The sequence below is a fragment of the Dermacentor andersoni genome, chromosome 5, assembly GCF_023375885.2.
Source record: "Dermacentor andersoni chromosome 5, qqDerAnde1_hic_scaffold, whole genome shotgun sequence".
NCBI classification, from domain to species: domain Eukaryota; kingdom Metazoa; phylum Arthropoda; class Arachnida; order Ixodida; family Ixodidae; genus Dermacentor; species Dermacentor andersoni.
In genome coordinates, this window is record NC_092818.1 from 137,403,944 (window position 1) to 137,427,205 (window position 23,262).

A 23,262-nucleotide genomic window follows, 5' to 3' on the forward strand; every position below is an offset into this window, starting at 1 on the left:
TGGGTTCGACTTTTAACAAAAGTCCTGGGTTCGAGTGCCTTAATTAACTCTATCTTAATTAACACCAGAGCTAATGGGTTCGACTCTCGACCTTCCCTATGTCAATTAGAATGCAACTTGGAGATATGGCCGGTTCGCCCAAATCTTGGAGCTTGGAGCCGACTCGGAGCTTGAATTTTGGTCCGATAATGCCGGACAACTGATTTCTCGACCCACGAGCCATCTAAGGCTTTCGCCTTAAATATGTACGCGTGACAATATCAAGTGCCCAAAACACACGAAGAAGCCCTCCACCCGCAAAAAAAAAAGAAAAAAGCACGGCTTGCAGCTTCTTCCGGCGGCCAGAGGCGGCATTCTATCGCCTACTCGCCATGTGTTTCTTCCCGAGGCCATATTTTTTGCCAGCGAGACGCGGTTAGCCCACTCGCCGCTGGAAAAGTTTCACGAAGCAAGCGGGTTACTGATCGCTCTCGGTAATTCTTCACGCACGGCTAACAATTTCACTCGCGGGATCGAATCCCGGCCACGGCGGCCGCATTTCGATGCGGGCGAAATGCGAAAACACCCGTGTACTTAGATTTAGGTGCGCGTTAAAGAACCCCAGGTGGTCGAAATTTCCGGAGTCCCCCACTACGGCGTGCCTCATAATCAGAAAGTGGTTTTGGCACGTAAAACCCCATAATTTAATTTTTAACAATTTCACTTCTGTTCAAGCACGAGACATCGCCTTCCCGCCTTTCTTAACTGGCGTAAGGTTTTCAGCAGCGTAATCTATCATTGTAGCTGGAGACTCGGCGTTTACTGCCCCTGTAAAGGATAGTTGGACGCAGTGATTTTATGAGCGCCCTTTGAAATTGGACGGTGGCTGACGTCACCACTTCGCCACAAACACGTCCTCTGGTGACCAGGGTTGTTGGAGAAGTATGGGAGAGGCCTTTGCCCTGCAGTGGGCGTAACCAGGTTGATGATGATGATGATGATGATGATGGTGATGATGATGATGACGTCCTCTGGAGGTCACCGAGTGCGTGGCTCTGCGTTTGGGTCAAGTTGAATTTGCGTGACAGCGGGTGGGCTTCGAGTCAAATATTTTTGTACATGCCCACTTTACAGCTGCGAGAGTCTCCGAGCTAATTGTCTGTGCCGGACCACAAAGGGGATCAAGTCTCGGGAAGACGCTCACATATAAAATTTTACTTAAAACTTATTTCTGGGCGAGTTGGTGCATTCTCGACATAAAAATTGTTACAGCGGCAACACATGCAACCACAAAGTAACAAGGACGAGACACAAGCGCTTGTGTCTCGTCCTCGTTACTTTGTGGTTGCATGTTCGCGTTGTTACAATTTTTTTAATATTTTACCAACGTGAGCAGCTCTGCGGCCACAGTCGCGAAGCTTTGCGTTTAATCAAGAGCGCGGCGGAAGACACACTTGAAATGTCACGTGTGTTTGCACGCTCCAGAATTGCAATCTGCGCTGTCGGAAATGATTCGAGGCAGCCTTCTCTCACCCTAGTGTAAAGACCCTGCCACGGAAGTTTCTCGACAACTGCAAAATGAAACACCCTGATCACTAAGTAAATTGCGCGTTTTGTGTGTAGGAAACATCGTTGTTTCGTTTCGGATATGAAATGCTCGACGACGTGACGACCAAGACAGTGACAACGACGCCGACACTTAATTGATTGACATCTCAGACAGCGAAGTTTCCGCGCTCTTCCACTGAAAGCCGCACTTCAATTCAAAACTAATGCTTTTCAGATTAGATATACATATAAATTATTTATAATTGCAGTTGTTACCGTCATGTCGTTTTGCGCTGTAAATGGCTTAAATATGCCCAAGGCGTCTAAACCTTTGTGTTGTTCTCGTTTTTCTTTTTTTCTTTTTTGTTACTCTCTCTCTCTCTTTATAACGCAATGCTACAGTAAACATACTTGCACAAAGTTTGAGCGAATAAACTGTTCGGGTCAAGTGAGTGAAGTATTGAAATCACCAGAGGAAACGGGATTCAGCTTCAAGCGTCAAAAATTTATGCATCCGTGCCTATATGACAAAACATATTTCACTCAAGTGCTTCCTTCCGAGTGAATGAAATGTATTCGAGAGTTCAAGCATCATAAAGCGATATTCACGCAGCATTTGTTATTTGTCCCCTTCAAGATTACTCACTCCGTGTGCCACTGCACTTCTTTTTTTTTTTTTTTTTCGCACAAGTCGCACGTTAGTCGATATCCAGACATGATTTCCTTTCGCATTATCACGATCCGGCTGATCCATGCGGAATGTGACTTCAAAGACGGGGCCAACTATTCGCCTAGTTTGGCCAATTTTCACTCAGTGACGGCGAGAGTTAGAGCGCACAAAACGCCGCGGTCGCAGCAACGCACCGCGCAAACATGCCCTGCTGACCTGCGTGCGTGCGTGGACAAGAAACGGCACTCACCTCGTCGAAGCTGTCGTTCCAGTCAGACTTGGTGATGACGAACTTGACGGTGTCGTCCAGCTCCTCTTTGAGGTCCCTGCGAACCGAAATGACGGAAGCGAAGCACCATGCAGGCGTTCATTTTCTCGAGAATGACCTGTCAAAAATAGCACGACGCTTGGGCAGTTCCACACTCTATCGGCAGAGAGTACACATCCGCGGCGTCACCACGGAAAGGTTACAAAGCTGAGCCCATTCACATCTATGACGGCGATGGCCGTGCTGTTAAAGTAATGGTAACAGTCGAAGACGCGAAAGATCGTCGACCAACAGTGGACGGACAAAGAAGGCCTGAGCCGCGGTAGCCGATGTTTCGGATAAGCGACCTGTGTTCGTCAGGGACAAGTCGTTGAAACGTTGGTTTCAGGTTAATGCCTCCCTTGGCCCAAGACAAGTTCGCTTGTCGAAAGAATGGCTCCGCTGTGAGGTTTCCTTTCAACTTTCGCAGTTGATCAATTCATGCATCCCGCTTCCTGCGATGACCTTAGCTTGTCTGAAAAAGGGTGTGACACTTTTTCGCCTCTAACCACGGCGAAAAACCTGTCGCCTCACTTTCCCCAGACGCCACAGTTAGGGGGCGATCAGGCGATATCGGCAAAGGCAAGGCCAAACTGAGTGATCGGGCTGAAATATGACTTTCGTGGCGCGAGCTGCTCAAAATCGTAGCGCTCCATATAGGGAACGCGTAAGGCAGTCAGTTTGCTGGCATTTGTTGTTACACTAATACTAGTATAGCGATGGCAACACCGCGATTCCAGTGGCCCAAGTACGCATTAGTCCGCCAAGCCCGCGACCATAAACGAGCAAGCCCGATGGCCTTTAAAACAAACGGGCACGCGACGCAGAGCCGTGCGCGAACTCGTGACTCACCCGTCGTGGCCGACGATGTACCTGATGAGCGCGCGCCTCTCGTCCTCCGGGAAATCACCGTACAGCAGGAACGACTTCCCCGTGAAGAAAGCCGGCAGTTCGGGCAGGTCCAAAGGAATCGGTGACGCGTCATCCGCATCGCCGCCGCCGATGGAAGGCCGCGTCTCCGAGGACGGCCGCGACGACGCATCGCCGCTGCGGCGGGGACCGGCTTCGGAACCCGAGCGCGCGAGCTCCGAGGTGGCGGCTTCCGCTGCCTGCTTCTGCCGCTGCCTCACCCTGCGCGAGACGGAAGCTGAGCGCGCGGCCTTACCCCACATCTCTGCGCACGCTATAGGCTTAGAGCAATCGGATGATGAAAACTGAGAAGCCCCACTCGTGCCACGGACTTAAAGTTAGCCAAGCGTAGTGTATAACCCAAGTTGGCGTCGGCCAAACAAGGGCCCGATAAACGCTGATTGAAAAACATGCGTGGTCGCACCGTCACGCGAAATCTGTGCCGACGTGTAAACAGCGCCGGAGAAAGAAAGCGCCCGTTCTCGCAATCGCGGCTCGGTAGCGTAAAGATGAGCCCCGGCAACAAGGGTGGATAGGAATAATCGAAAGTGAAGGACGAAACCGTACAGCGTCGAAGTAAGGACTATAATTTCACCGATTTCTTTTATTTTTATGCTTTTTTGCCCGCAGAGACGACTGAGATGAGAAACCGGAGCGGGATAACATGTAAACACGGTAAAGACAGCGAGAGGGCATTTCTTTTTTCTTTTTTTTCGAAGCGCCAGAGCGTTCTCGGCGGTGCCCTATGACTAAAATGTGAAGAAAAAAGCGCGTACGCGGAAGATTAAAGCTCCAGACCTTTCCAAACAATTCACGGAGAAGAGTGCATCAGACATCGATCGTTCTAGAAAACACGGATGCAAGATTCCGCACATGCGGGGTGTCGCACGTAACTTGTGCCAAGATTTCAAAATGCGCGAGTGTCCCGTGGCTGGACAGAATCAAGGTAATGTCGTTTGCTGTCGCTTGGAGCAAGTGAGACTTTTTTTTATTCGTATTTAGCCTGATTACATTGCTTAATATTAATTATACGACTTCATTAAATGTTATATTCATTGCAAAAGTGTCAATCAGATAGGCCATCAAGAAAAATTCCCGATCTTTCTGTTGCTTAATACGTGCTAGGTAAAAGTTCTCTTACAAGCGTTAAGGAAAGCCCGCAAAACACTGAAAAGTGCCGCGCGACTCGTCGCGCGTCATACCCGCAGTGGGTAAGCGAAACGGTCTGAGGAACAAGCGAGCAAGTAGGAGACTGTGCCGGTGATTATAACTGCTGCATAGTACCGACGAGAAAATGATTACAAATGACAACATACACGCGACCAACGCGTCTCTTACCTTTCTATCTCGTCCTCTGTATCATAATCATCGCCTTTTTCGTCAACGTCCGTATCAGCGTCGAAATCGCTGTCGCCATCTTCCTTGTCGTCTGGAAGAGAAAAGCGCACGCACGTCTGAAAACGCAGCCCTCGCAACGCCTGGAGCAGAACGCGTTGCTTCTCTCAATGCACGGGATAAGTGACCTGGTAACAGTACAGTAACACTGCCCGTTGCAAACGACGCCGTTAATTGTAGATCTTCAAATTTCTGGCCCACTCAGCGGGCCAACTTTCTTCCGCGCGATACCTTCCGGGAATTTCGCGACTGCCGTAATCAAAATGCCTTGGCTTATTGGAAGCTTCAGCAATGCGACGGTTCGCACTTCCGGGTCGGTAAGAATTTCTGTGTAGTTGCCGCGGTTACTCAGTAGTGTGTCCTGCTGCTGAAAACGAACCTGCTGGTTCGAATACCGGTCGCAGCCGCCGTATGCCGATAGAATTACAATGCGAAAGACTTCGTGCATAACAGTGGTTTGTGCGTACGTTAAAAGAAAAAAAAATATTCTGCACTTTTGCGTGCCGAAACAACGATCTGATTTTGAGGCACGCGGCAGTGGGGCAGCCCGGATTAATTTTCACCACCTTGGCTTCTTTAACGTGCCCGTAAATTAAGTACACGAGCGTTTTTGCATTTCGCCCCCATCGAAATGCGGCCGACGTGGCCGGTATCGAACCTGCGACCTTGATTTCAGCAGCGCAAGGCAACGCCATAACGGCTAAGTTAACGCTATGGTGCGTTCAGACCGTTCGTAGGCACTTTCGAGAACGCGGAGAGTTCAGCTCGCAAAGCTAGCGAGAGCCAGAAACCAAGGTGACTGATGAATACACGACCCAGCGTGGCATGCTCGCTTTCATTAAAGCAAGCCTGGCGGACGGTACGCGGATGGCAAAAAGAAAAAAAGAAGAAGAAAAAGAAACACGGCTAAAATTAGAGCCGAGATGACGCTTCAGCACTGTACAAAAGAAATTCCGGCTCGTCTCAGCTCAATTCGCTTTCATTAGCGGCCAGCTTAGGTACTTCAGCAGCGAGAGGTGTGACCAAAAAGAAAAGACAGTACTCGCTACTGGCGAGAGCTGCGGACCAACGCGGCTATCTACACAGAACGTCTCGAGAAACTGTAGGGTCCAGCCGAATAAAGCTGAACGAATAAAGTGTGCTCGGTAGGTCGGCTCTCGGCGTTTGACTCCCAACCAGGACCCGCCGTGGAGGAGTAGTGGCTGTGGAGTTGGGCTACTAAGCCAGAGGCGCGGGATCAAATCCAGGCAGCGGAGGCCGCATTTCGATGGGGACAAAATGCCCAAACTCCCGTGTACCGTGCATTGGCAGGGAGCACGTTAGAGCACCCCAGACGGCCAAAATTATTTCGGAGTCCGATACTATGCAGCACCACTAGAGAGGTCTGCAAGTACTTCTGGGTAGCGCTTCGCCTTTGAGCACTTTTTGATCGATTGCTAACGTTCTTGATCGATTTGTCTGTTTTCACTTGTCCCTTATGTTCTACCACCGCCTCCTCCTTTTCTTTTTTTCTTAGTGTCAATTTCCAAAGCACGTGACACCAGTCAGTTCCTAGATGGTGGGTACTCTCTAAACGGAGATCAAAATGAGTTTACAAGACCTTGTACGTAACATTTTGCGCCGCCGACAATGCACACGTAAACGAAGGTTTGGTTTCGTGAAAAGCACGATTGACCTGGTGTTGATAAGTTCACACAATCACACAGTGCTGTTGGCGAAGATCCTGCGGATACTTGGGAGTCAGGATCTTCGTTCTAGCTGCTACGCCTCAACTTGCGGTTCGTGTAGATGTTTCTGTGTCTCACCCGGGCACGCTGTCTCCAGGACATTCTCGAACGCATTCTTAAGATGAGCTGATTCAGTCAGAGGGCCGCAAACAAAATAAGTCAACGTGAGCTCGCGTATTAACCGGAACGAGAAAATTTCGAAAACTGCAAAGATAAAATCGTTCAGGGACCACAGAGAAATAAGCGCACTGTGACATAGTTGCGACAAGGCCACAGCGTTCTGGTTGAGAACGACCAACAAGAATTGTCAGACGTCGTGGGAAAAATCACGCCTACTATTGAGCACGCACGTGTGCCCCCGCCAGAAGCAGGCTCCACGTGCACGCATCTAAATTGACAAGAGCAGCAAGTTGGGCGGGCTGGGCAAAGTTGCATGGTGACGGACAGACAGCGCGAAGAAAGACGTACACAATCGGTAAGGAAACGGCCGTCAGAACGACAAACGCTTGTCACGCCCATTTCTTTAGAAAGTATTTAGAAAGTATATACACGTCTTTCTTCGCGCCGTTTATCAGCCACCGCGTAGGTACACCATACTACGGCTGACCAAAACTATCCTATGAAACAACGATAGTCTTGGGACGTCTTCAACACCACGCACATACAAAAGAATGTCCCCCCGCAGGGGAGATTACTATGGAAGAGTATAATACGTCGCGCTCGGGAGTTATGGCTCACCTATCCGCATTAAAGGTCGTCCGGGCTGGCAGTTCCTGCAAATCGTCTAATCCCTGACACGCGCTGGAATGAACGGCGCGGCTATTAAGTAAAAGATTACACATCTGCAAATATACCGTTCGACGGCCACCAGGAAGGCTAGTCACTGCATAAGTTAGAACGCCTGGAACCAGCGTGATCTGGGCGGGCAGCCATCACCGCAGTGCGCGCAGGCAGCAGTAATCTCCGCGAGAAGGGCATTAAAATTGTCTATGCATCAGCTTCGACAGCGGCCAGTACGACGAGCTTGATTTTCATTCAAATTTATTCCAACTAATGCAAACGCGCCTGCAAATCCGCAACGCGGCTTGGAGAGAAGAGAACAATATAACGAGCGTGAGAGCATAAAGAGAGAGCGCGGCCTCGCATGTCAAAACTTCAAAAGTTTATCCCTCGACAGCTAAAGGCATCTAACGCCGGTTCGAGTTGGGTTAGCTCGTCCCGCCATGGTGCAGAGTTTTGCCCTTCTGGCTGCCCTCAAGGTATACGCGTAGCCTGCAGGACGCGCGCTTTAAAAGAGGCAAGAACGACGCTTTAGCGCGGCGCCCACGAATTCGCGCAAAGCAGTAGCGAACACTGTAAAAGGAAAAAAATAAAAAAATAACGCACGTAATGCCGGGTTAACGCGAGGTACGTGCTACCGGGAACCCGTTGTAATCTTACTAAATAAGTTCACACACTTTCGCAGCTATAGCAACGCATATATCGCACGATTTCGACTGTAAGCCAGAATACGGGTGCTAACTCGTACATAACGATAATCCATAACGTGAGCTCAAATCATGGAACCAAGGACGCCAGCGACATCGCAGACAATGACGATTTGCTTTGCGCATGTTGCGACTTCACAAAACGGCGACCCTCGTTAGAAGAACGTAAGACCTTATGCTGCTTGTCCGGTGACATTTAAACCGGCGACTTTCGGTAGCGAAAGTAAACGCCGTTCAGAAAAGCAGAAGTATGCAACGAAAGAGACCGTTTAAGTCGACTTTTCAACGACCGCTGGTAAAGTATTTTTCTTTTGTTTTTGAATACGGACACATTTCTTCAATTGAAATTTAACTGATTTCTTTCTTTTCGCCACCACATGTGAGAAAAGAAGTCGCGTTGCGCGATGTACAAGCATCGTGCGCAAACGAAGCGCGGCGTCTGCGTCCGATTCTATTACCAGCTCCCAAAATAGAGAGAAGAGAGAAGATAGTAGAGATAAGATAGATAGAAAGAGATAAGATAGAATCCGCGGAACTGTCAAAATTGATCAACAAGGCGAAAATAAGTGATATTCGAATCTATAACGTGAGAAAGACTGAAGAAGCCGTAAAAAAATGGACGCAGCCTGAAATCAGTGAGAAGTAAACTTGGCATAGGACAAACCAATATGTATGCACTGAAAGATGAGTAGGGTAATATCAGCAATCTCGAAGATATAGTAAAAGAAGCGGAAGAATTTTATACTGACCTGTACAATACCCAGAGGAGTCAGGATATCTCCATTAGAAACAGTAATGAACAGGGTACAGAAACTCCTCATATAACCAGCGATGAGGTCAGAAGGACCTTGCAAGAAATGAAACGAGGAAGAGCGGCAGGAGAAGATGGAATAACAGTCGATTTAATGAAGGATAGAGGAGACATAATGCTTGGAAAACTGGCGGCTCTCTATACAAAGTGTCTGTTGACTGCAAGGGTCCCAGAAAACTGGAAGAATGCAAACATTATACTAATCCATAAAAAGGGAGACTTTATAGAATTGAAAAATTATACGACTATTAGCTTACTCCCAGTATTACATGAAATATTTACCGAAATAATCTCCAATAGAATAAGGGCAACACTGGACTTCAGTCAACCAAGGGAACAGGCTGGCTTCAGGAAGGGATACTTCACAATGAATCACATCCATGTCATTACTCAGGTTATCGAGAAATCCGCAGAGTACAATAAGCCTCTCTATATGGCCTTCATAGATTAAAGAAGGTATTTGATTCAGTAGAGATACCAGCAGTCATAGAGGCATTACGTAATCAAGCAGTGCTGATCGCTTACGTAAATACCTTGGAAAATATCTACAGAGGTTCCACAGCTACCCTAATTCTACACAAGAAAGGCAAGAAAATAACTATAAAGAAAAGGGTCAGAGAGGGAGACACAATCTCTCCAATGCTATTCACTGCGCGATTGGAAGAAGTATTCAAGCTATTAAACTGGGAAGGCTTAGGAGTAAGGATCGACAGCGAATATCTCAGGAACCTTCGGTTTGCCTATGACATTGTTCTATTCAGCAACAATGCAGACGAATTACAACAAATGATTGAGGACCTTAACAGAGAGAATGTGAGAGTGAGGTTGAAGTTTAATATGCAGAAGACAAAGATAATGACGAAGAGCCGGGCAATGGAACAAGAGTTCAAGATCGCCAGTCAGCCTCTAGAGTCAGTGAAGGAGTACGTTTACCTTGGTCAATTAATCACAGGGAACCCTGATCATGAGAAGGAAACTCATAGAATAAAAATGGGTTGGATCGCATATAGCAGACATTGTCAGCTCCTGACTGGAAGCTTACCATTATCATTGAAAAGGAAGGTGTACAATGAGTGCATTTTACCACTTCTGACACATGGGGCAGAGACTTGGAGACTGACAAAGAAGTTTGAGACCACGGACCGCGCAAAGAGCGATGGAACGAACATTGCTAGGCATAACGTTAAGAAACAGAAAGAGAGCGGTTTGGATCACAGTCGAGGACGGCAGAAGACAAGGTGCAGCGATGAAATTAGGAAATTCGCGGGCGCTAGTTGGAATCGGTTGGCGCAGGACTGGGGGAATCGGAAATCGCTGCGAAAGGCCTTCGTCCTGCAGTGGAAATAAAACATGATGATGAAAATGAAACTGTGTGAAAGAAACCTCTGAACAGCTGGGGAAAAAAAGAAAAGATATTGGCCCTTTTCTTACCCCACACGATAATGTATACTGTCGTCATCGGAACGCACCGTCCAATCAAAAGCGCCTTTACAAAAGTAAGGCCCAAACAATGAAATCTTCCTTACCTCAGTAAGGAAGCCTTCATTGCGGTGAGGCTACCTTATGTCACTCTGAAAGCTTCCTTACTGAGGGGCCCTCGGTGAAGGCTTCCTTAGTGCTTCCTCAGCACAAGGTAGCTCCAAAGCTACCTTCATGCGTCCTTACGCCGCTCCTGGCCCTGAACGAGCGCTTCACCTCACTGCTTAACCACGTGACGTTTGCTTGCGCAAGCACGCTGTCGCCCACCTGCGGAGAAGCGCGAGCACGGTACGTCTTGCCAGGCATGTTCGTTTCAGTCACGCGTGCGGCATGAAAGCGTTGCTAGGCGTTGCTAGGCGTTGCACGACGCCGGCGTGCCAGCGTTGATGGAGCACATCAAGTTTTGCACTGTAATGCGCTACTTTCTTTAACTGTAGTAAACAAAACTAGAAGAAAGCGTCCACGCTTCTCTATATTATCTTTTCAATTTAAAGATTGTGCGACGATACAACATTTTTTATAGAATAATGATGTTCGCGTAAAGATTTTAAGAGATAGTCTCGAACCCAGGCATGCGGTAACCGCTCCTTACGTGAGGACGGGTGAAGGGAGCTATCAGAGTACGCTTGCTTCCTCCATCGGTCCTTCGCTGTAAGGAGGCCTCACGTAAGGTTAGGAAGCGCTCGAAGGAAAGGAACGTTTCATTGTTTGGGCCTAAGTCTAACAATATTTTCGTAACTCGTTAGACTTTAACATTCTTCAGAACGTTCCGAACTTGTTCACCTTGTTCGATCACCTTGTTGGTCATCTGTTCAACTGCATTTCTGGCTCTCACATATGCTACTTACGCTACCTCCAATTAGATATGAAGTTTTCAGTAACGGTTCACATGAGCGGGCATCATATCAAGCTATTCATCACACTCAATAAGTATGCTGCGCTCACAAACGACAGTCTAACGAATTTAGACAACCTGCAGAAAGTCCGTAAACGTTCTTCCATGAACCATACAGAATGGGCTTAATCCACGGCCTGTGAATTATAACCACCTTGCACAGTTTGTCGACTGCAGTGTATAAATTTTGTGCATGCACTCGGAGTTGGCTGCGACTGGTAATGGTGAGCACCTACAAGGCGACACATGAAGAAGTGTTCAAGTGGAGTACGCGAGTGGCATGAAGGTGGTGGCGGCGAATGCCTTTTATTGTTGAGAAGGCCAAAAGCATGAAGCGTCCACTCAGTGCGCGTTCGACGTCATCTCTGCTCGAAACCACGTACATCGCCTCGGCTTCCCGTCGTCGCTATCTACACACGAAGCTCCTGCGTGTTCTGGTCGGGGTGTACTTGTGGAACCATGAACACCGTTACAAACTACCTTACCCAACCAACTAACAGGGTGTCTACCAAGTTGACATTTCCAAATTCCCTGAGTTTTCCAGGTTTTCCCTGAGTGCCTTTGCGAAATTCCCTGAGTGACGCAGAACTATGTTTTATGTCAAGACTAGCTGAAACCACGTTGCCCGATGCTGTCTCTCTAGTAAGCATATGAAAGAAATTTTTAAAATTCCCTTAAAAATAGTTTGAATACTAAGGAGTACTGTTTATGTTGTTCAAAAAGATAATAGAAAGGAGGGGTTAGTAAAATGCACTGCAAATAAAGTCTCTTGAAAAATTTCAAATCGAGTCGGACATCCTCAAATACAAATAAAAAGGAGATGCATACAGAAGCAAATATTTTTTAATATGAGCTATTTCTATCAACTGATAGCAAGCTCAGCGGTATGGGGCCCGAACTTTGTCACAATTGAGATTCTCTCGCAACAGCTCGTAAGTCAACCTCAAGTGTCCTGACATACTCTCAGCCCGCGCACAACACCTCAGTGTTGTGTTTCACTGCTTTAAAGAGTTTATTTTGGTTTGGATGAGGGACATCTGCATCTCGGCACCAGGCAAGACTTTTTTTCTTTTTTTGAGCTCAAGCTCCTTCAAAACGGCGGCAGCATGCTTTCTTTTCCGTTCATTCAATACGTAGGTTCTTTCTGTTCTTGTCCTCCTTCCGCCACTCGTTCGCCCCACGAACCATTTGAAGCATCTTCTTGGTCAGTTGCACAGTCCAAGTTTGATTTTTCGAACTCCCTAGAGGCCGCGAATACATCCGAAAAATCAGCCAGTTGGAAAAAATAAATGCATGTCATTTACTGCCCTTAAGGGCTCAAAGCGCCACAGGCACATTTGAAAACGCTCGGAAGGCCTGTCGGTACATGTATTAGGCATATCACTGCTCGTACTGTAACAGGTGATATCGGATGCCCGATATTATGTCCCGTGGCAATAGCCCCTTCCCACTCTTGTTATGCTTCACTGCAATACTTTTGCGTATGCTTCACCAAGTAACATTTCTGTAAAGAGGCGAAGCTGACTTTCGGGAACCGGAATTATGCAACGAACCGTGCTTTCCAAGCTTCTAAGCCAATCGCGAGGACCACAACGGCGGAGTCCATGCCATTGCTGACACCAGCGAATTCTTTCAATAAAAACACAGAATCCAACGGCAAGAAGCTTCATAGCGAACGTCGAAGCGGCTAGGCCTAGCGTTGCCGCCGTGGTGGCCACGGCTGCCAGCGGATCTACGTGCGAGAGCGCCGGTTCGAGGCGGCAAGGTAATCAAAATGGCAGCGGTGGTGGCTTTGAATAATGCCGCTTCGGACCTGCGGTCACTGCAAAGGCTCCGACAATTCGGACGGCGAAGAGTTCTAGTTCTTACGTCCGAAATTTCAGACGTTCTGATACACTGACTCTACGGGGTACGAGGTGGGGCCGCGAAGCCGTCCAAATTATCGGGAATCGTAAAAGTCGGTCGTTGACTGTACACTGGCAACTCCTCCTGCCGACGACAGGGCGTCAAAGACGATTAATTACGATCCCTGTCTGTTACTCGAGCCAGCATTACCTTGACTTTCGACCCTTTCAATAAAATTACAGCTAATTTTCCCTGATAGAAGCACAAGTTCCCTGAGTTTTCCATGATTTTTTTCCAGAATACTCAAAATCCCTGAGAATTCCCGGTTTTCCCGGTTGGTAGACACCCTGAACTAACCAACCCGACTGAAACTGTCGCGCGCTTAAATGGCTCCGAAAACCGAATCAGCCTGCCACCCCAACAATAGTGTCTCTGTACATGCCCCCGTAGGCAGCAGAGCTGCGAAAACGTCAGCCATCTTAGCATCCTTTGTCATGTGGAAAAGCCACTAGTCGTGCTTGCAGGAACCAGGCCAACGGGTGCCGAAAGAATATTTACAGCCGTTTACTTTCCGTTGCTGCTAATATAATGAGGCTAAGATAATACTTCTCCACACACATTAACTTCCGTCCTTCAATACAGTATTTGGCGAGGATGGACTGCATAGCACACTACCAAGTGTCGTAGCAGCAATATCGACTTTTCCTGGCAACAGATGGCGCAACTACCGTTTGCTGCAATGTTTTCGTTGGTTACGTTACCATGTTGCCGACGGCATACCTTGGCTAATTTTACATGTAACACGTAAACACCGGAACCAGCTGTAAATTAATTTTTTGAAGCTAAACATTTTGATAGAGTTGCCTGTCTAATTAATTAATTAGTTTTACAGAAAGCATGACTGCTGTATTCTCCGTAATGCAGCGTAGCCGGTGTGGCTGCTGAGTTGCCTTTCCCTGATGAACGTCACATCAGGCTATGATGAGCGCACATCCTCGTAGCTACAGCAGTCCGAATAAATGAGTAACCGTGTCAGAGACTATCATCTCGAACGTTTGATTTGAAAAAAAAGAAGGAAAAGAAAGAGAAATATAGCGCAGCTATTACATTTTGACCATGTTGCACCAAACTGCAAAACAAGTCGCGAGGCCTTGCAGATGGCGAAAGCGAACGTAAGGACGAAAGAAAGTACGGGACAGCTTCGCGAGATGAACCATGGAAGCCCGACGGCCAGCGCCTGGCGCCTACACTAACGCCGCCTGCCGCCGGTTCCAAGTCTCAAACGCCGAAATGCGTCAAACACACAGCGCAGTGTGCGGCGAGCGTATGTTCTACAGTGCAATGCATCATACCGCGCGCAGAAAAGCTGCTGAATGTCGAAAGCATGTAGTTGCTGCGAGCTAACGTTGAAGTGAAAGGCGAATGAGCGTGACGACGTAGCTATATAGGAGTCTTGTACGTGATGCGAAGCGAACGAAGCAGCCGAGCAGGCGCGTTTTCTTGACATGTATACCGACTATAAACTTGTGCAGTGCTCGGTGCTGAACCTCGGCGGCACAAGTTCAGAGCTCCATTATTCGAGATCAAAGTTACAGGCTGACAAAACAAAACAAGAACAAATGAAAAAGAAAAGACGCACGTTTTATTGTTGGTACTCTGAATCTTCCGATGCAGCGAAGGCTGGGCGCAAAGAAACACGTACCTCAATGTCCAGCATCGTCCAGCTCCCTTACATTGGGTTTCACAAGCGACCTTCTTCGGCGTGGCTGAGCAATGGAGAACATGCGACTCATTAAAAGAAGCAATAAAAAAAGAATTCCATTTACTGGCAACGACCCCGCGAAGCGTAGATTGAGAAGAAATACTCCAAGCGCAATCATTTTTTTTTCCTTAGAAAGGCGTTCCCTTTGTGCTCAAGGCTCCCGAAAAGACGCTGAAAGCAGGGACACTTACACGCCCGGAGAGAGAAATGACGGAAGGGCACGACGTGAGTGCATTTTGTGATCTCGCCAGCGATAACGGCAAGACCCACACCGGCATGAAGCATCGTCCTTGGCGAGTGATTAGAGTTTAATTCTTTTTACTTATTCTACATAAGCTTCCCGAAGGCATGCGCGCGCGTATAGAGTCCGACGACGTGAGTGCCAGCATTATTTACCTCGACGTCGCCGCTATTTACTTTCCGTGCACAAAGCTTCCCGGAGAACGACCCGATCACTGTGGAAGAGCGCGTGCATCTGTGTTGAGGCCAGCGAGTTTCGTCACCACCGGGCTGCTTTCGACATGCGTCCTGCGCCAACCTTTTTACTCCCCTGATCTCTCTTTTCAGAAAAGCTACTCAATTATCTAGTGCATTACAGACTCGGGCGCTCTATTTTCCTGGGTAGAATAGAGTAGCGCTATCGCTTTGCTGAAAAAACTCCCCAATTTCTCTAAACTTCTACGGTGGCGTAATCTCTATAAGGTCTTTTCTCCAACAACTTGCATCTACCGGTCACGTTCTTTAGGTTTTATATTCCCTTCTGTTTCTTTTGTTTATAAATAAATATAATGTTCTTTAAAAGAAAGACATTTTACGTAGGAACGTTCAATACAAAACAGAAAGGGGAAGTGACCCTAACGGAAGAGAAGTATCGATCAAAAAGCGAAAGCCTTATGTATAGTCCTGGCCTTAGTCCATTACGGAAAACAAGTGCAGGCGTTTTCATGGGGCCCTTACCATATACCATGCAGTTATAACGAAATCGGGGTGGTTCGCTGTTCGGCGTTTCCAAGGCCCGCGTCATGTGCGAGAGGACACTAGGTACTTTCTAAAGCAAAACAAAACAAAAATTTGGAAACGGGGTGGGAGAACAACACGGTCCTCTTGAGGTGCGTTCCCGGCCTTTTAAGATGTTTTCAATCAACAGGCCGTGTTAAGACTTCCAGGAGAAAAAAAAAAATGTGGAAGACATTCGTTTGACGGCCTGTACCGCACGCGCATCTCGGCAATGTGTATTTAATCTTCAGCCGAGGGGAGCCTTAAGGGTCCGCCTCGAGAAGCGCTAACTGCGATGCGGGCAATGTTATTTCCATTCCTAACTCGACGTTGGTTTACGCGACTAATATCACAACCGCCATCACTGAATAGTCTCTCTCTTTATCTCTCTGTGGATTATGAGACCTCCACCTCCGAGCCTGCCGATTACTTGCCGTTCCCTGACGTCGGTTATTTCTTCCAACAATCATTTTTTTTTAAGTCATCCCTTCCCTTTTCTACATATTAATACCTGTCGTCTCTAACTCAGCTTGGCATGCCGCCCATATTACCTTTCGTATTACCTGGCCTTTACTTTCTGCAGCCCGATGCATTTTCGCCCTCTCAATCCCCTCTCCCCTAGCTAGCCATACCTAGCTAGGCCGAAGTGCGGTCCATATGATAAAGACTTAACTCACTCACGCTGTCACGCGCCTTGCTCCCACTCTGCGGGCTAGTCGAACGATCAACATCACGACGCACGCATTCCGCTCACCCTGCTCCACGCGGCGGGCCTTGCCACGGGGCGTGGCCCCGCCTGCGTCCCGCGCGGGTCGTTTAGCGGAGTCAGTCTGGCCCCCGGATTCTTCACGCCTTCGTTCGCGCGGGTTCGGTGCGGTGGCGGCGGCTGCGCTTCCTCCTCCCTCCGCCTCGTCGTCACCTCCTCTCTCGGTGTCCTCTTCCTCGTCATCATCCTCGTCGTCGTCGTTTTCGGGAGTCGATGGCCGGTGATAGGAGCCCAGCTTGTACCTGCGTGCACACAAAGGAGGAAGCAGGTGCAGTAGTGAGCAAGAAGTTCGTGCGCGGAATCTCCCCGAAGGCCGACATCCTCAAAGCGATGAGGTGGCCGGTAAGCGGCGAATGACGGGAGAAATCGCTAGACCGCAGCACGTTCATTCTGCCTGGTCATCGTCGCAACCTTGTTGTTGCAGAATAAACTCAATTCAACAGCATCTAATGTAGCCTGAAAATCACTGGCTCACGGCACAAAACTGAAGTGCGTGGAGCGGCGTACGCCCTTAAAAAACGAGAAGAAAGGGGGTTAACCGAGGGGCCCAATTTTTATTAGTCATATCGTAAGAAGCCAACAAACACTGACACCAAAGAAAACTTGGGGGAATTACGCGATATGCGAAGATTGTGGGTTCGTTCCCCACCTGCGGCAAGTTGTCTTTTTCATCGACTTTCATTTCCATTAATTTATCGTTTCTTTATTTGATTCATTAAGCACAAGTAATTTACTCTACGTTGTCCTTGGTGTCAGTGTTTGTTGGCTTCTTACGACACACCCTTAAAAGAAGCTTTTACGATCTCTGAACCTAAATCTCTGAGTACGTTCCTGTATTCAACACTCTGCGCTCGTTACTTTCGTGTCAAGGAAACGCTATGTCCCGCTGATACCCTGATATGCCGTTCGCGACCTGAAAGTGCCGGGAGCGCAGCGTTAAAGAAAATAAAATCACAGAAGATTATTATTGTTGGGAGACAAAATAAATCCGAAACGGTGCAATTTTTTTCTTGGAATGTACGTTCTGCTTGTCCGCTTGTATAAAGGTGTCCGCAGCCAGAGGTCGGCAAACTCACGTGACTCGACTCCCTCAGACTTACTCAGACAGAGACCGATCCGTGAGTCCGGGTGAGCTCGAGTGGGCCCTGGGGGGTGTGACTCTGGGCGTGAGTGAGCCCGGCTGAGTAGAATTTTGGTGGGTCTGAGACCCGAGTAAGCTCTAAGCACAAAAATTTGGAGGATGCTTAAGCATTGCCTTTAAGAGTGGAGCGCGATAGCATTCAAAGACACCTGACTACTTCTCACACTTTGTGGCAACTGCAACCGTAATGTTTACCGGTAAACCCTGGCAGCGTACGCTATGCACGAAAGCGAGCTTTCTGGTAGAAACGCGGCCTCTTGCGCAGACCGCGGATGCGCGGAGGCGAGCGCCATCTGGATGGTGTTGTTGCAAGGAACCGGGCGCGCCGCTCTATGAATGGTAGAAACGCTGGAAAGGGGGTCTGTGTTAAAGTTTTCGCGTAACATCATCATCATGTTTTCTCGCATATTCAAACTATAAACCGACGCTGCCATGTCTCTAGGTTGTGTGTAAGTCATACATTACGATTTTTCTGACGCATTTTACTTCGAGAAAGTCGATTCAGCAGTCTTTGCGCTACACGGAGGCCCTGCGTGGTTGGGTGTGCGTGGTTCGGAATGATTGACCGCTCTCAAAACGGTATACGCTGGACGAAGGACGCGACACCGGATTTTCTATTCAAATACATGTAAAACACAGAAACGCTTTTTTGAAATAACCCTGCATGGACCGAGTTTAATGAAATGCGTTACATTTGAGAGATAAAGTTAAATTCCAGAGACTGTTGGCAGCGGAATTTCGACTTAGTGCCTGAATATTGTTTTAAAAATTTTCAGAAATTCAAAAGTTCGAAAAGAAAAATAGGAGCACGAAGTTTACAAATTACTAGCTCTGCATCAAAAACATATACCGCGGTTCTGTAAACGGCATTTATTAGACCATTAAAAGTGGACAAATTCGATGTGTCAATTTATATCTTACGTTTTGTACAAGGGTTCTGAAAAAGCTATATTTCCATATTACTAAATTTCTTGAGATTCATGTGCAGCGTATCAATGTTGTCCGCTTTATATGTACCATTAGATGCAATTCACAGAATTGTGATCTCATTTTTCATTGCTGAGTTACGGGGTTGTAAGCTTGATAGCTTCGTTTTCTGAAAATTTGCGATTTATGCGAATTTTTAATGACACATTAAGTACCTAAATCAAAAATTCGAAACCAACAGGTACTAGATTTTAAGTTTTTCTATTAAATGCAACAAAAATCGTCAAATTTGGTGCAGCGGTTCCACAAACGGAAATACGTTTGGGGCCGACTTGCGCTCAACTGCACGGCCTTCCGCACACCTCCTGCACGCATGCGAACGTGTGGTAAATAGCACATGGGACGTATTCTAGGACGATCACTTACAGTGGCCATCGCGCGACGTAGTGTTCAACCAGCCAATCAGCTCATCCGTTTTTGCCCAAACAACCAATAAGCGCGCACTGAAAGCGATGACGCCGAAAGCGATCGCACGAGCATACGTCCCCAAGTCGCACGGAGGTGCATGAATTTCGGTTTATACTGGGTCCGCACGAGCAGTGTAAACCGGAATTTGTGCACTTGTGTGCTAGATGTGCAGTTTTCCGCACGTCCGCACGCGTGCGGAAGGCGTGCGGAAGATGTGCGGAAGGCCGTGCGGAAGGCCGCGCGGAAGGCCGTGCGGAAGTCTGTGCGGACTGAGAGTAAGTCATCCCTTACGGTGAAGCTAAAACTATTCTATGGCCAAGGAGGCGCCTGTGCATATATTTCGGAGGGCACAGCTAGCAATACCGAATGGAACCAAGACGACCTCAAGCACATCGCAAAATTGTTGTTTCAGGGAAGATGGCGCCATTATTCGAACAGCAAGCCACCAAGCAAGGTGGCGCTGCCGTTTTGAGAGCCTGTTCCGGTTAAAGTAAACGAGTCCAGAACCTGAGTAACTGCTGAGGCCTGCGGCTTTTAGTCGCCGTCGCCCTGCTGCTGTCGTCACACACCACTGCTCGCCTTACGCAAATGTGTCGGTCCGTTTGGTAACGCTTTGCAGAAACCTCAACAATACTGCAGAAGGGCGTTACTTAATGACAAAATGTAGCGCAAGGGCCCAACCTCAAAGATACACACCCAACGCGTCACAGGCGCCTCTGACGTGTTCTGTGTGTCTCTATGGTTGTGCCCTTGCGCTACGTTATGTCATTAACTAAACGATGTTGGATAGCCATACCTGCAAAATTGTTTGCATAACGTTCATTCTCACAGTGCGTGGGATCTGCACAGTTTTTGTTTGTTCCTCTGCACAATTAGAGGCAGGCCTAGGCTTACGAAAGCGGATTAAAATTTATCAAGGAATGCGTACTGAAACACACCAACGGTCAGCCAGGAAATGCGCTTAAAGTAAGAAAGTCTTCACTGCCTATTCAATTTACGTCCGAATCGCAAACGTCGGAGGCGATCCATTACAAACCTAAATGAACGTAACCAGAGCCCTGTAACTTACGCAGCCTGTCTGAAACCATACAGCAGAGGGGCATCTCACGAGTTCAAAGAAAGAGGAGACACTTGAGACACTGCAGTTGTTACAAGTACTTTCGCTTTCTTCTGCTTCTTCTTGTGGCATTGTAAGGTGATACTAAATATCCTATACGACTGCTTCGAGATCAAAACGAACGCCCGTACGCACGGCTCTTTCGCAGAATGAAGCAGTTGCTTTCTGTCAAGCCACTTAATTCCGTTATTTTCTTTTACCCTCCGTCTATCCGTGTGTATGTGTGTTTGAAGTAACAGTAACATAACACCGCGACTATTCCATCGTCCGTATTTTCAAGATGGGCGAGCGGCTATAGCGTTTCGCAATAAAAGAAACCCAAGAGGTAGCGCGAGCAGGTCGACGCAAATCGGTATTACATAGGACACGACACCCAAATACCTCCAGCGAAGCCGAGAGTTACGTATGCGTTCCAGAACCAAATAGACTGGTATACGGCAGCGAAATGACCCGCAGGACAAGTTATTTGTCAAGCGTATAGCTTATTCAGGCACTTCGTTCTGTCGACTATAGGCGAACTTCTGTTTGAGAACCTATCGAAGCTTTACGGATCTAAATCGCCGTATAATGAGGCCAAGAAAACGTCAACTTTCAGCCCCACTAGCACAGAGGCTATTAGCCGACACGTGTTCACATTATATATGCTCAGTGCGAGAAAAATGGCGAACAAACATAAAGGCGGAAGGGCTTTAAAGAATGCAGCTGTCTGCAAAAAAAAAAAAAAGAGAGAAAGAAAAGTAATCGACGTTTCCAAAGTAAATCCGCGAGTGTGCGGTAGAAAGGCGAAACTTCCAGTGCCACCCGACCTCCGTCTAGAATTCAATCACAAGAGAAATCAGTTCCGGAGAACACGCGCGCGCAAGAACGTTGAATTTCGCCAGTCGACATCGTCGAGCTGTATATGTACCCGAGTCCTCGAGCGAGCGCTCCGATTTCTGCAATAACAATCTTCCAGTGAACAGAAACACTATCCGCACCCAAATAAAGGCGGTAATTATCAGATGCAGCTATTACGAAAATCGAGTTCAGTCTGCGCTAATTCCACGCTTCCGCACTCACGAGGCGTCGGCATTTCAAGTTCGAAAAGGACGTTCTTGTAGCTAAAATCTGCTAAAGAAAATAAGTAAAAGAAAATCAGCAAACTCGCAAACATTCACCACCCGTCATATTTACATGAGAAACCGGACACGTGAAACGTGCACATAAAAACCTACCCGCGATATCTGACAAAACGCGGTACAGACATAATTTGCTCCCTCAACTTCGCTGAAGTCGGAACCGTCATGGCGGAGCGTGGCGCAGTTAATCCTATGACAAAGCTCACTCGAGACGACATGAGGCACGCACGCGAGAGAGAGCCCGTACGACACTGAAAGCTGTCCTTTCGTCACCCGATAGGCCCAAATTATCTCCGCCAATTAAAGAAAGCAACGAACGCGGCCTTGACAGGTAAAGAACACGAACATGCTGTCCCGCTTTTATGCACTCTGTTCCTTCTTTCTTGACTATGTACAAAGAGGCCTGTAGCAATGCACTTGTACTTCCTTTATGTCAACCACTCACGACAGTCATGAAAGGCAGGAAGAAAAACTGTACAGTGAACATAGACGATGACTGTCGATGTAGGCAAACAGTCGGACGCTTCTAGAAAGCTATTTGCTTCATTAAAGGAACGATGCGCTTGAAGGTGTGCATTTGTTTCGGTGAGTATACTTCGGTAGCGTTTGTTGCTTCATTGTGTAATCTCGCTGACAAACAAAGACGTTAACCAGCACACGTGGCGGCAGTATAAGTTGCTATTTACTCGTACGTAGAAACCGATCCGTATTTCGCGTATTGTCTCCAGTGGCGCGAGTGTCTGCGTTGAAGGCGACTGCCATCCTCCTCTCCTGCCGCCGGAGCCCTATCCGTCAGGCGCCACAGGTGGGGAGAAGAGGGTCGTGGGAGAGAGAAAAGCAGCAGGGTCGTCCTTCCCGAGCGCTCCACCACGGTACCTTTCAGACGTCGCCAAGACTCGCGCCGTAGCACGGTCACCTCAAAGGAGCTCCAATAGTTTGACGTCGAACGCGCCCCGAAAGCTGGTTGCGCCAAATACGCACGCTCTTTGCATCGGCCCGTTCGTACTGGCGATGAAAGTCCGACCACCACAAAAACGGGCGAAAGAGTCGAAGATTCGCTTTTCGCGTACAAACTGCAAGGCGTTGGACTGGTGGGTTCAGGTTCTACCTATCGCACCGTGCCACCGATTTGCTTGCGCTTGCTCATGAAACGCCACTTCACGTGCACGTAGGTCAGACTGGTACTAGCAAGGCGCAAATACTATATATATATATATATATATATATATATATATATATATATATATATATATATATATAGCTTCTGCGAAGCCTGCGAGTTTGCTACGACGCAGTATTGTGGCGCCATCCAGCCCACGGTCGGCGAATTTAGACTGTTGCCTCTGAGATTTCGGTGCACGTTTTTGGGCCTCCTTTCGCTTTTATTCTTGCCTCACTTTTTTTTTCCCCCGCGTAATCAGACATATCACACACAAGTGGCTTCAGATGACACGAACCAATGCAAACACTACGGATGTAACATGGCCACAAGTAAAATTGCGCGTAATCACTGATTACACACTTCGAAGGCACATATGAAACACGAAAGCTCCAGATAAGAAACATCATGAACCAATGTACGCGCCATGCATAACTCGCGCAAGTAATAATAATAATAATAATAATAATAATAATAATAATAATAATAATAATAAGGTGTCTACCAAGTTGACATTTTCAAATTCCACGAGTTTTCCAGGTTCTCCCTGAGTGCCTTTGCAAGATTGCTTGAGTGACGCAGAACTTTTTTTTATGTCAAGAGGGGCTGACATCATGTCGCCCGATGCTGTCACTCTCTAGGAAGCACGTTAAGAAACAAAAAAACGACTTAATCTAGTTTGAATAGTAAGGAGTAATGTTTATTTTATTCAATAAAGAAAACTGAAGTTATGGGTTAGTAAAATACAGAGCGAAT

The 23,262-nt window shown here is 47.6% G+C and overlaps 1 protein-coding gene across 1 annotated transcript in view; it reads right to left on the reverse strand.

The window, feature by feature from the left end:
• LOC126531228 (DNA repair protein XRCC1-like) overlaps nucleotides 1-23,262 on the reverse strand; it is a 113,294-nt gene that overhangs the window by 19,413 nt on the left and 70,619 nt on the right. The window contains exons 10-13 of the mRNA XM_050178670.3: nucleotides 16,565-16,818; nucleotides 4,752-4,842; nucleotides 3,357-3,635; nucleotides 2,448-2,523 (exon numbers count right to left, since the gene is read on the reverse strand). Coding sequence (XP_050034627.1) covers nucleotides 2,448-2,523; nucleotides 3,357-3,635; nucleotides 4,752-4,842; nucleotides 16,565-16,818 — 700 coding nt within the window. The remainder of the gene's footprint in view (nucleotides 1-2,447; nucleotides 2,524-3,356; nucleotides 3,636-4,751; nucleotides 4,843-16,564; nucleotides 16,819-23,262) is intronic.